We start from the raw sequence: 14,713 nt of genomic DNA on the forward strand, positions 1-14,713 counted from the left end.
ACCACCTTTTAGACCAATTTCTGTTTGGCAAGCACTTACTGAGTACCATTTAATTTGACAAGAAACCTTTGCAGACCTCAACAAGCTCCTAAGTATGCTGAAAACATGGACCCCAACACTGAAAGATTTTATTTAACAGAGAGGAATGTTCATTATCTGCTTACAAGTAAATCTGTAACGAACATAAGAAACAAACCTAGCCAACCACCATGACATATTTTAGAAAAGGGTGACACCTCCTCAAGAACCTCAGGCAGGTTCTCAGGAGGCATCCCAGAAGACAGACAGCATTGTTATCATAGAAGCTCCATGCGTGTTACTGCCCCTGAGGACTTACCAGTGGGACAAGAAGCGAGGTGGGAGGCCATGATGTTGATGATCCTGACTCTGTGTAGGCTTAAGCTGATGTATTTGTATCTTAGCTTTTTTAACAAAAAAGTTTAAAAAGTAAAATAAAGATTAAAAATTTTTAAATGGATAAAAGCTTTCAGAATGATATAAAGAAAATATATTTGTACAGCTATACAAATTTTAAGCCAAGTGTTATTACAAAAGGGTTGAAAAAAGTTATTTTATATATTTACTGTAGCCTAAGTGTGCAGTGTTTATAAAGTCTACAGCAGTGGACAGTAATACCCTAGGCCAGTGGTCGGCAAACTGTGGCTTGCGAGTCACAAGCGGCTCACGAACCATGGTTTGCGGTTCTGTTCACTAATGAGTTTGCCAACCACTGCCCTAGGCCTTCACATTCACTCACCACTCACTCACCCAGTGCAAGCTCAATTCATGGTAAGTGCCCTATGTAGGTGTATTACTTTTAATCTTTTATATAGTATTTTTACTGTATCTTTTCAATGTTTAGATGCACAAACACCAAACACTGTATTACAACTGCCTACAGTACTCAGTACAGTAACATGATGTACATACAGGTCTGCAACCTAGGAGCAATAGGCTATATCATATGGCCTTGTTGTGCAGTAGGCTATAGTACCATCTAAGTTTATGTAAGTGCACTCTATGATGATTGCACACGACAAAAATCATCTAAAACATTTCTCAGAACACATCCCCATCATTATGCAATGCATGACTGCAGACTTGCCTTGTAAGAAATGTTTTAAAAAAGTTCTTCAGAGAGAAGAAAAAGGTCAGAAACTTGGATCTACATAAAGAAAGAAAGAGCACTAAAGAAGGTGAAAAGAAAAAGGTAAAAGTAAAAATTTTACTTAATTGATCTACCAGATAACAATTTGCTTAAATAATAGAAACAATGTATCTGATTATATAAGCTTTTATATACATGCTAGTGGCCCGGTGCACAAAATTCGTGCACATTAAAAGGGGATTAATTAGAGGAAATAATTTAATATTGCTATTTGCCCTTTCTCTATAATAGAAGTGTCAGAAATGAAAGAAAATTAGTAAAATGTATATGAAAACCTTCCTCCTGTCAGAGTCTGGGGTGCACCAGAGTCCCGCCCAGCCACATGCACCTCAAAATCGTGTGAGACCCATTCGGCCGGTCCCCACTCCCATTGGGCTAGATCCAGACCTGGCCAGTCCCACCCTTGTCAAGCCCTGCCGGGCAGGGGACATAGCCTCAGGTCCCCTGGCCCGGCGCCAGGACGGGGGGCATGGCCTGAGCTCCCCCAGCCCAGACTGGGGCGGGGGGCGTGCCTTGAGGTCCCCTGTCAAGCCCCACTGGGTGGGGAGCACGGCCTGAGGTCCCCTGTCAAGCACTGCCAGGCAGGGGGCGTGGCCTCAGGTCCCCTGGCCTGGCGCCGGAGTGGGTATCATGGCCTGAGGTCCCCCGGCCTGGCGCCAGGGCAGAGGGCGAGGCCTGAGGTCCCCATCAAGCCCCACTGAGTGGGGGGCGTGGCCTGAGGTCCCCCGGCCTGGTGCCAAGGCGGGAGGCGCGGCCTGAGGTCCCCTGTCAAGCCCAGCCAGGCAGGGGGGCGCAGCCTCAGGTACCCTGGCCTGGAGCTGGGGTGGGGGGGGCGTGGCCTGAGGTCCCCCGACCTGGCACTGGGGTGGGCGGAGCAGCCTGAGGTCCCCTAGCCTAGCACAGGACGGAAAGCGCACCTTGAGGTCCCCTGTCAAGCACCACCGGGCGGGGGGCATGGCCTCCGGTCCCCTGGCCTGGCGCCGGGATGGGGGATGTGGCCTGAGGTCCCCTGTCAAGCCCTACGGGGGCGGGGGAGGGCGTAGCTTCAGGTTCCTGCTGATTGCTCATTAAGGCTCCTTACGGGAACTTGGCTTCAGCTGTCGGTGCAGCCATCTTTGTGACGGAGTGATGGTCAATTAGCATATTCCCTCTTTATTAGATAGGATACACATATGTATATTTATATACAAGTAAAACAAATGACAGAAATAATACAAGGGATGGAGGTAGGAATTAGAATTATTTTGTTATTATAAAGTATTCACATTAGTCGTGAGTAGTATATTGTTATTTTAAAGTGTACTTGGATTAGTTGTAAATGTATACTGCAAATTCTAGGGCAATCACTAAAAAAAGAACTATAACTGATATACTAAGAAAGGAGAGAAAATGTAACCATATAAAATGCTCAATGAAAACCACAAAAGGCAAAAAGAGTAAAAGACAAACATAGGAATAAAGATCAAAGGCAACAAATATAAAACAGTAATGAATGCAAGAGAAATTAATCCAACTATATCAATAATCACTTGGATTGTCAATGGTCTAAATGCACCAATTAAAGGTCACTGATTGTCAAAGTGGCTCAAAGCACAAGAGCCAGCTATATGTTGTCTACAAGAAACCCACTTTAAAGACACATACAGATTAAAAGTAAATGACTGGAGGAAATATACCATGCTAACACTAATCAAAGGAAAGAGTAATTAAATTAATTTCAGACAAAGCAGACTTCGAAGCAAAGAAAAGTTATCAGGCATTTTTTAAAAGACATTACATAAGACACAATAATTCTTAACATGTATGCATCTAAGAACAAAAAGTCCCAACTATGTGAGGCAAAAGCTAATAGAACAGCAAGAAGAAAGAGATAAATTCACTATCATAGTTGGACAAATTAATGCCCTCCTCTCAAAAAGGGACCAATATAGCAGGCAGAAAGCAATAAACATAGTCTCAGGTGAGGATTTTAAAATAAGGAAGCCTGAGCTGCCCAATCTAAACATATTCCATTCAGCAAATTTCAGAAAGTTCTCACCTTTCTTCAAATGCTTGATCATATTTGTCTCTCTTCTCCCAATGCCCTCAGTTTATTAACATCCCTATTAATGTGTCACTCATATGAGCATTGTGCTTCTCAATAGAAAGTCAAAAATCACCAATACCTATTCCTAGATGCCAGAGCTGTTAATCAACCTTTAAGCATTGACCTTACTAAGATTCAAGTTCCTAAATCCCTCTCATCTATGAGCAAGGGCAACTTTTTCAAAAAGTCTTATCTCGTAAAAAATTCTTTGTAGAATTTTAAAAGAAAATGTATCCCACTTCAATACTATTTTTAAAATTTTAGCCTATGCCAAAACCGGTTTGGCTCAGTGGATAGAGCGTCGGCCTGCGGACTGAAGGGTCCCAGGTTCGATTCCGGTCAAGGGCATGTACCTTGGTTGCGGGCACATCCCCAGTGAGTGGTGTGCAGGAGGCAGCTGATCTATGTTTCTCTCTCATCGATGTTTCTAGCTCTCTATCCCTCTCCCTTCCTCTCTGTAAAATATCAATAAAATATATTAAAAAAAAAAAAATTTTAGCCTATATTTTTGATAGAATATTTGCATTTAGATTTTTAACCATATCTAAAAGTATTTTTTTAATTTTTCAATTATAGTTGATATTCAATATTATATTAGTTTCTGGTATATAGCATAGTGGTCAGACATTATATAACTTAGGAAGCGATCCCCCAATAAGTCTAGTACCCTACTGACACCATACAATTATCACAATACTGACTGTATTCCCCATGCTATATTCTACTTCCCCATGACTGTTTCATAACTGCCCATTTGTACCTCCTAATCTTTCACCTTTTTCAACCAGCCTCCCAACCTCCCTCCCACCTGTTTGTTCTCTGTATCTCTGAGTCCATTTCTGGTTTTTTTCCCATTTATTTTTTATTTTTTAAATTTCTTTATTGATTAAGGTATTACATATGTGTCCTTATCCCCCCACCATTTCTGTTTTATTTTGCCTCTTAAGATTCCACATATAAGTGAAATTGTGATGTTTGTCTTTGTCTGACTTATTTTACTTAGCATAATACCTTCTAGCTCCATCCATGTTGTCCCAAATGGTAAGATTTCATTCTTTTTGGCCGAGTAATGTTGCATTGTATATATGTACCACTTCTTTATCCAAGTGTTGATCAATGAACAGACTGCTTCCATATCTTGGCTATTATGAATAATACTGCAATAAACACAGTGATGCCTATATCTTTTCAAATTTGTTTTGGATTTCTTCAGATAAATATCCAGAAGAGGGAATGCTGGGTCACGTGATAGTTCTATTTTTAATTTTTTTAGCAACTTTTATACTGTTACCCAATTTGCAACCCCAACAGTGCATGAGGATTCCCCTTTCTCCACATCCTCGCAAACATTTTGACAACAGCTATTCTGACAGATATGACATGTTTTTCATTGTGGTTTTAATTTGCATTTCTCTGATGATTAGTGATGTTGAGCATCCTTTCACACATTTATTGGCCATCTGTATGTCTGCTTTGGAAAAATGTCTATTCAGGTCCTCTGCTCATTTTTTAATTGGATCATCTTTTTGGTGTTAACTTATATATGAGGTCCTTATATATTTTGGATATTAACCCCTAATCGGATGTAACAGTGGCAAATATCGTCTCCTAGTCAGGTTTTTTTGCTTTGCAAAAACTTTTTAGTTTGATGTAGTTCCATTATTTATATTTTCTTTCGTTTTTCTTGCCTGAGGAGACATATCCAAAAAAACATTACTAAGAGCAATGTCAGAGAGTTCACTGCCTGTTTTCTTCTAGGAGTTTTATGATTTCAGGTCTTCATTTAAAGTCCTTAATCCATTTTGAGTTTATTCTTGTATATGGGGTAAGAAAGTGGTCCTAAGTTTCTTTCTTTCTAGTTTCTTTGCTTTTTTGTTTTTTTTGGCATGTATCTGTCCAGCCTTCCCAACACCATTTATTGAAAAGACTGTCTTTTCCCCATTGTATATTCTTGACTCCTTTGTCATATACCAATTGACCATATAGATATGGGTTTATTTCTGGGCTCTCTCTTCTATTCCATATATTCCAGTACCATGCTGCTTTGATTACTACAGCCCTGTAGTATAGTTTGATATCAAAATCTCCTACTTGTTCTTTCTAAAGAGTGCTTTGGCTATTCAGGGTCTTTTGTGGTTCCATATAAATTTTAGGATTGTTGTAGTTCTGTGAAAAATGTTAGTGGTATTTTTATAGGGATTACATTGAATTATAGATTGTTTTGGGTAGTATGGACATGTTCTGTAAAAATTTACTGGAGAGAGAGACATCGATTTGTTGTTCTACTCACGTATGCATTATTGGTTGATCCTTGTATGTGCCCTGACCAGGGCTCAAACCAGCAACCTTGGCATTTCTGGGCGATGCTCTAACCCAGTGGTCGGCAAACTCATTAGTCAACAGGGCGGCAAACCGCGGCTCTAACCAACTGAGCTACCTGACCAGGGCAGTATGGACTTTTTATTTTTTTCTTAGTATGGACATTTTATTTTTTTAAATATATTTTATTGATTTTTTACAGAGAGGAAGGGAGAGGGATAGAGTTAGAAACATCGACAACAGAGAAACATCCATCAGCTGCCTCCTGCACACTCCCCACTGGGTATGTGCCTGCAACCAAGGTACATGCCCTTGACCAGAATCGAACCTGGGACCCTTGAGTCCACAGGCTGAAGCTCTATCCACTGAGCCAAACCAATTAGGGCTTAGTATGGACATTTTAATAATTCTTCCTATCCATGAGCACAGTGTATGCTTCCATTTGTATCTTCTTCAATTTCTTTCTTCAGTGTCTTATAGTTTTCTGAGTATAGGGTCTTTTACCTTCTGGTTAAATTTATTGCTAGGTATTTTTAATTCAATTATAAATGGGATTTTCTTAATTTCTCTGACAATTCATTATTGGTGTATAAAAATGCAACCACTTTCTGAATATTAATTTTGTATCCTGCTACTTTACTGAATTCATTTATCAGTTCGAATAGTTTTTGGTGGGATCTTTAAGATTCTCTCTCTATATCCTATCAAAAAAAAAGTAATATGCAAATTGACCATCACTCCAAGACACAAGATTGCTGCCCCCATGTGGACACAAGATGGCTGCCACAAGATGGCCTGCAGCGGAGGGCAGTTGTGGGTGACCAGGCTGGCAGAGGAGGGCAGCTGGGGGAGACCAGGCCAGCAAGGGAGGGCAGTTAGGGGTGACCAGGCCAGCAGGGGAAGGCAGTTAGGGGTGACCGGGCCAACAGGGGAGGGCAGTTGGGGGCAACCAGGCCTGCAGGGGAGGACAGTTAGGGGTGACCAGACTGGCAGGGGAGGGCAGTTAGGGGCAATCGGGCCGGCCGGGGAACAGTTAGGTGTCGATCAGGCTGACAGTGGAGTGGTTAGGGGGTGATCAGGCTGGCAGGCAGAAGCGGTTAGGGGCAATCAGGCAGAGGCAGGTGAGAAGTTGGGACCCAGCAGTCCTGGATTGTGAGAGGGATGCCCGACCGCCCGTTTAGGCCCAATCCCACCTAAATGGGCAGTCGGACATCCCTCAAGGGGTCCCAGATTGGAGAGGGTGCAGGCTGGTCTGAGGGACAACCTCCCCCCGCCCCCGTGCACGAATTTCATGCACCAGGCCTCTAGTATAGTATAATGTCATCTGCAAACAATGACAGTTTTAATTCTTCCTTTTTAATTTGGATGCCTTTTATTTCTTTTTCTTGACTGATTGCTGTGGCTAAGACTTCCAATACTATGTTGAATATAAAACTCTAATATGCAAATCGACTGAAGGGCAGAACCGGTCGCTATGACGCACACTGACCACCAGGGGGCAGACGCTCAAAGCAGGAGCTGCCCCCTGGTAGTCAGTGCGCCTCCACAGGGGGAGTGCTGCTCAGCCAGAAGCCAGGCTCACAACTGGTGAGCGCAGTGGCGGTGGCAGGAGCCTCTCCCGCCTCTGCTGCAGGCAGGCAGTAAGAAGCAAGAGGTCCCGGACTGCGAGACGGTGCAAGCCGAAAAAGTTCAGCTTTACACCACTGAGTAAGATGGTAGCTGTAGGTTTGTCATTATGGCTTTTATTATGTTGAGGTATGTTCCTTCTATTACCACTCTGCTGAGAGTTATCATAAGTGGATGGATTTTACCAAATCCACTTCAATACTTCTTGCTAGATTTGGTCCACAAGTATACTTTTGGATGCTGAATATGTCAACAACTTATTTGCTCTCCCATAAAATTTAGTAAGCATATTTTCTTATCCAAAATCATGATTAAAAATATACCAAATGAACAAGGCTCAAAAGGAGAGTCTGGGTATGCCATGACACCACCTGCAGGTTCATACCAAGTCAGCACTGGCCTAGACTGGTATTCTGCACAGTGGGAAAAGGGCTCTCCTTGGAGCTGGTCCCACGCCAGAAGCTGAAGCAGATGGCATGACTTCTCCATCCCCTCTGTGCTGGGTACTGAGAAAACAGGCCCCCACAGTACAACTCTACAATAGAGAAGCTGATAAGAAGGAAAACATCACATGTGCTGAGCAAAATGTAACCTCCTTTTTGATAAATTCTCTGATGTGATACTTTAGAAGTATAGCCTGGGGAAAAGATTTCATTCAGCAACTAGTATGGTCCAATTCTACCTCAAAATATTTATGCAGGAGAGCCAGAGTGTTACCAATGTTAGTCCAGTAGCGGTGAACCTAAAGGACCAGAAACCTATGGAAACAGTGTCAGCAAGATGTCATCCTTAAATGACTCCCAGCATCTGAGATGCACCAGGTAAGGGCCTCCTGTCAGCTTCCTGCCCACAAATCTGATGCGTGTTTTGTCTTCAAGTGATCCAGGAACTAAGGATGTAAGTTACTTTTTCTAGCACCAGCCATGTACCACTGTGCTTAGTAACCAAAATGGGAAAATCTTTCTATAAAAACACTTCACATACCCCTTTAGAAAAATAAAGCCACTCAAAAAAGCCTGTTTATATTTGAATCTCCAACAGGCCTTTTCAACTGCCATCACTCCTAAATATGGAGTCTTAAAACATTCCCATGTTGTACTCAGCCAGATCTATATGCATCACAAAAATACATGTGCAATATTGTGGGAGGGAGTGCTTTCAGTGCAGCCGAGTTATGTGCAAAATGGCATTCTGACAGGGCAAGCTGCCACTCACCATCATCCAGGCCCCTTCCAATGGTGCCATTTACAGAAAATACTCCAGCATCAAATAACTCCATGGGCTTAGAGTACAGAGTGTTAAGAACTTGGCACGTAAATGGTTCCCTGAGGTAATTCAAAGTTTACACCTTACAAAATTACATGCTATAGTACCATACCAGGCAGCCCTGAGACATTTACTGAGCAAAAGAAAATTTTTTCTCATAAAACCTGAGAGTCAACATCACACAGGCCCACTGGACAGGAAACTGAGTCTAATGGCTCATTCTCCAACCAGAAAAAGCCCCTCCTCCAAGAATGGTTACAGCATGGCCCAAAAGCAAGAACCATGTGCAAAAGCACTGCCCTTTTCATTTTAAACAGTGTCCCTTCGGCATTTGGCTCCACTTTTCCAAATGTCAAAAATCGAGTATGAATATTCCATCAAACAATGAATATGAGGCTTAGTATAGGGAATTTATCTCCTTGTACAGAATAACTAATAGTAGTCTCTAGAATCTAGGTAGCCTATCAAACTGTGTTCTTGTTTTAGTTTTATTTTAACTGTTATTTTTAACTAGAGGCCCAGTGCACAAAATTCGTGCACTCAGGGTGGGGGCCCTCAGCCCAGATTACGAGAGTGCACAGGCCAGCCCGAGGGACTACACCGGTGCACAATCGGTACCAGGGAGGGACACGGGAGGTTGGCCAGTTGGGGAGGGACCGCGGGAGGGCTCCAGGGCATGTCCAGCTTGTCTCGCTCAGTCCCAATCGGCTGGACCCCAGCAGCAAGATAACCTACCGGTCGGAGCATCTGCCCCCCTGGTCCCCTGGTGGTCAGTGCACGTCATAGCAACTGGTTGACCGGTCAACTACCCCCTGGTGGTCAGTGCATATCATAGCAAGCAGTTGAGTGGCCTTAGCATATCATTAGCATATTACACTTTGATTGGTTGAATGGCCAACCGGACACTTAGCATATTAGGCTTTTATTATATAGGCTAAGAAAACTACTATTTGTGGAATATTTACTCTATGCTATGTGCATTTATTCCTCACAATAACTGCATGGTGAAGACATTATATTTAATCCCATTTTACAAATGAGAAAATCAAGACAAGAAGTCAAAAAACACATTAAGCTAGTCAACAGCAGAGCCAGAATTTAAATTGAGGCAACCTGGTCCCATAACGCACACTCTCAACAGCCAATTAGGTTACTAAACCAAGCACATCAAACTCAAAGGCTAACAAGGGCTAAATAAACAAGGTTTAAGTTTATGGGCTACAAAAAAAAAAAAAAAAGCTTCAATTTTCATAGAAACGTAGTTTTATTTTGATAGATATATGCTGAATACAAAGGGCTGAAATAAATGAGCAATTGTTAACGTAATAGAACATTTTAATAAAAATTAACATTTTTTCTTGAACATTAACTTACCAGACACTGAATAACTGCACAAATTAAATAAATCTACTTTTCTTGTTCTCTGAAAGCAAAATATTTCCTGTTGCACACACCAAACAAGTCAGTACAAGACTAATGATGTGGCAAAGTGGAGAGAAATGGTGTGCTGGTGCGTAAGGCACGTAAGGGAAATGAATGCAACACGATTATAATAATCAGTCATTAGCGAACGCTGTAGTTCATTATTAATAATTATGTATAACAGGATATTGTAAAAATTAAGTTACGAAATTTTTATTAAAACCTTTCTTACATACTGTTATATTGGCTGGGCCACAAAAATATTTGTTGTGGGCCACGAGTTTGACATGCTTGCACTGTAATACTAAAAGTCAGAGATCTCAGACTAAAGAAATCTATGGGCCAAAAAATGACCCCTTACTCTGACAGTCTTCAATTTCATGCATCCTTTCCTTACCCTTTGACTTTCATACAAATCATTCACACTCTCTCTACCTGTTGGTCTTCCCTTCCTCCTTATGTACAAGCACTTCAAGATGATAATCAATGGGCAGTGAAGGAGCAGGGGATCCACATAAGCTTCCACTCCCACTTCCAGGGTTTCCTGGCTTCTCTCGTAGTTGATGCACAGCTGTTAATTAAACCTGCCTGATTATGAAGTCCACAAAGCCTCAGACCATGAGCCCAACCAGCTCATGGGAGAAGCGAGAGAAGAGAACATATGTGTGTTTGTTTCCACATGGTAATTATGGGGTATGGTCTGATTTCAGCTAACTCATTGTGGCCTTTTGCAACAGGATCATACAAAGAACTCAGAATTATTTTGAGAATAATCTTTTCTAGGATGTCAACTTTTCTCAGACACAGCTTTAAGATACATACACTAAGCAGGTTTAGCTGAACACACCACAAATGTTGGCTCCTTTTCCAAACCAAGAGCGTGCGCGTGCACACACACACACACACTTATACAGTATATTATTTTTCATTCAACCAATTTTTATTGATCATGTACTAAGTACTTCAATAAAAATGTATTAGTTGTAACAAATGTTCATAGCAGCATTATTTTCAAGAGTGGAAAGTGAAGACAACTAAACATCCATCAATAAATGAATGGATAAACAAATGTGGTATCTCAAAACAATGGAACATATTCAGTCATAAAAAAGAGATTCTGACACATACTGCAGAATGGATGAACCTTAAAAACATTATGCAAAGTGTAAGCCAGTCACAAAAGAACAAATAATGTAGGATTCTAGTTACATGAAATATCTAGAATAGGCAAATCCACAGAGATAGCAAGCAGATTAAAGGTGAGTGAATAGTGGGAATGGAGTCTTTTTGGGGTGATGGAAACATTCTCTGGTATTTAACTAGCAGTGGTAGTTGTACAACTCTGTAAATATGCTAAAAACCATCATATTATCAATTTTGAAAGGGTGATTATTTTAGGTATATGAAAAACATCCAAAAACAGCCGAGTTCTATAAGTAGCCTGACCACCTTGTTTGTGGTTTATGGAGTCACAGATGACTACTAGCTAAGATGGCACCAGCTTTAGAAATAAACGAAGAAAGGGTGTCAAAATCTTTCTCCCCTTGCCCAACTGCATCTCCTCCAGGGAGTAAGGAAGAAAAGTGGGGTTCACCTTTAGAAGTGCTGGCTTTTCATTGTGGCAGGCTGACTAACAAACAGGAAACCTGAGCTGGTAGGGCAGGCCCACTGACTGAGGAAGGGGTTAAAAGTGCTTGAGAATCCTGTCTGGTTACACAGGCAGTTCCTCTCCATGGCTCCCGGCTTTGCTCACTATCAGAGAAGTCCCACCAAAGCAAGAAGCACCAGCAGGAGATTGGAGGTACATGGAGAAGAGGGAAGGAACCAGGGCACGGCCCCTTTCCCCTGCCTTGGCCCCTTCTCAGGAGCATCAACATCATCTCCAGTTCCAGACCCCACCCCACCCCCAAAGCCTAGCAGTGGGAAGTGGGCTAGCTTCTAGCTGACCCACTAGTTTGGTTTTCTCCACCATAGGTATGACCCATCTCTTTCATGTCTTCCTGATTAGACCCTCACTGATACACCAATGGTTGCCAAAGGAAAGATGTTTGCAAACACTAGAAACTAGCTGTTATGGGCTGAATGCTTGTGTCCCCCTCCCCCGCAGCCCCTACCAAAATTCATATGTTGAAGCCCTAACCCGCAGTGTGATGGTATTTGGAGGTGGGCCCTTTGGGAGTAGTTCAGTTTAAATTAAATCATGTGGGTGGGGCCCTGGCCAGTGTTGCTCAGCGGTTACACCAAAAGGTAGAGGGTTCGATTCCCAGTCAAGGGCATGTATCTGGATAATAGGTTCAATCCCTGCCCTGGTTGGGCTATGTGGCAGGCAGCCAATCAATGTGTCTCTCTCATATCGATGTTTCCATCTCTCCCCTGCGCCCACGTCGCTCCCTCCCTTCCACTCTCTCTAAAGAGCAATGGGAAAACTATCCTCTGGTGAGGATTAAAAAAAATCATGAGGGTGGGGCCCCCATGATGGGATCAGGGCCTTTACAACAAGAGGAAAAAAGAACTCTCTTCAGGAGCAAAAAGCAACCATGTGAGGACACAGCAAGAAGACAGCTAATGTGTTTCTCTCCATCAATGTTTCTGTCTTTCCCTCTCTCTTCCACTCTCTCTGAAAAATCAATGGAAAAATATCCTTGGGTGAGGATTAAAAAAAAATTCTCACATTTTAATTACAATAAACAAGTATTCAAGTAATGAGAGACGTGTTTATCAGAGACAATTTCAGATTTAAGACAGATGCCTCAAATGTTGCATAAGCGTAATTGAGCCAAGAGCACCAGGAGGCAGCTGGAATCCTGCGCTGAGCTGAGGGTGGCTATCGCTGGCTGGCTGGGAGACAGCAGCCACAGCAAGCTGTTCAAAGGGCACTCCCCAAGTGACCACACGTCAATAGTGCCTCCCTGCTTCCTTGGAACAAATACACACAATATATGTTATAGAACCAGAAAAGGCTGAAGGACACAAGAAAGTGTGCACAAAATAGCTTAGAATGTCCCTGCAAGGAACACCCATAGATGTGCCATCATCAACACTAGGCCCAGCCGAGTAGCTGTAAGACTTGCATATATTCTTTCATGGAGAGGTTTATTATCCCTCAACGATAAATTTGGACAAATAGCAACCATGCAGCTGACAAAAATGCTATGAAAATATCAACAATCAATTCAACGACAATGAACAAACAAGCACATAAAATTTGGTTTCAAAAAAAAAATAATTGGAGCAAAACAAGACAACACAGATTGCAAGCTCTGGGACTAAAAACTTTTTAAATTATGGGGAAAATGACTAAGTTTCAATATATACATAATGAAACCAATTTTAATATGAAAATAATTTCCAGACTGCTGTGCCTACTAAGATAATGAAGCTTTCCCTAAACAAGTAAGCGAAAGGGAAATGAAGTCAGTAATTGGTAATACACACCAAGGCTCTTCCTGGTTCCGATTTGATTCAGGATTGCCTCTGGGCCCTTCTCCAGCAGGTGAGCCCGGCTTGGGGACTCTATTTACACTTTCCACGTGCACAAGGGACATTCTACATAGTTAGTTCCACTCCAGGCCTGGAGTCAATCAGATCAGGTCTCCACAGCCTGGCATTGTGGTCTCCTAAGAGGCTCATCATCAAATAAGCAAGCACACCCCCTCAGGGAGGTAGGCTTCCCTCTTATGAAAGTCCCTGGACCTGAAAACACTTTGCACCACCACTGAATTCCACAGTCAGCTGCCTTCTCCACTGAGAAGAAACTCTGGTTGCTGCTTTAGCAGTGAGAGAAGGCACCCTGCACCAGGTGCACACAGCCCAGCAAGCAGGCATGCGCACCCCAGGAAAATGAAGCCAACTAGCTCTTTCAATCTGTCACTCTCCTAGGTTTTTTCTTGTAAATAATGTATATGCAGACACAAAGTCTGTCTCTTCAGAGTCAGGTGTGCAGCACTGACCACTAACACTAGTGGTGAAGTACAGTGGTAAATGTGACAACACATTTACCAAAAGATGCAGAAATCAGGCTCTAGTGATGGCTGAGCCTAGTTTATTGAAGAGCAATATAAAGGCCTTCCCATCCATCACCTTACTGGCTCCACTGTTTCTATCTCCACTAGACCTAGAAAGAGCACTCCCTTTAGCATACCACAGCTCCATCCAGCAAACTAAAACCCAAAGTGCCTTTAAGGAGATAAACAGATGGTCCAGGACAGTGGTAGGCAAACTGCGGCTCGCAAGCCACCATCTGCCGCTCTGTTGACTAATGAGTTTGCCGACCGCTGGTCCAGGAGAAGAACTGCATTAAAATATGATCAATGTAACACACACAAGGGAGGAACAAGAAAATAAGCCTGAACACAGCGCTGCTCCTAGCGACCCTGGCAACACCTTCAACAAAGCCCGTTGTCACGCAGCAGTGGCCAGGCAGGGCTTCTCAGCAAAGGGTGGAAAAAACTCAAGCTCTATCCTTTCTGCAGTTACCCGCGAAGCTGGTCCCTCAGGCTCTGCAAGGGTGTTCCTCAAAGCCCTGGAATTCTACAATATCTGATTCCAACACTGTGAACCAAGCATGCTGGCATGGACAGGAAGCAGGCCCAGATGTCGCCTCATCACCCAGCGCCTTACCTGACTTGCTCCCAGGTCTTGGTGGCTAAATGCAGAACCCAGAGATCCTTGTAGTGGTAAAACTGCTCTCCGTCGGGAGAAGCAAACTCCCCTCCAAAGATCCACAGCTGCCCACCACCTTGAGGCACCACCACAGCCTGTGAAAAGAAAGGTGGCAGGTCAAAGCAAAGTAGCACAGCTCTTGGCTGGCTCCACGTGTGCAGTCC

At 42.8% G+C, this 14,713-nt stretch overlaps 1 protein-coding gene across 1 annotated transcript in view; it reads right to left on the minus strand.

Annotated features, from left to right (window-relative positions):
* KLHDC4 (kelch domain containing 4) overlaps nucleotides 1–14,713 on the minus strand; it is a 51,545-nt gene that overhangs the window by 17,093 nt on the left and 19,739 nt on the right. The window contains exon 5 of the mRNA XM_080645803.1: nucleotides 14,508–14,644. Coding sequence (XP_080501929.1) covers nucleotides 14,508–14,644 — 137 coding nt within the window. The remainder of the gene's footprint in view (nucleotides 1–14,507; nucleotides 14,645–14,713) is intronic.

Source organism: Plecotus auritus, assembly GCF_963455305.1.
Source record: "Plecotus auritus genome assembly, chromosome: 10".
Taxonomy (NCBI): Eukaryota; Metazoa; Chordata; class Mammalia; order Chiroptera; family Vespertilionidae; genus Plecotus; species Plecotus auritus.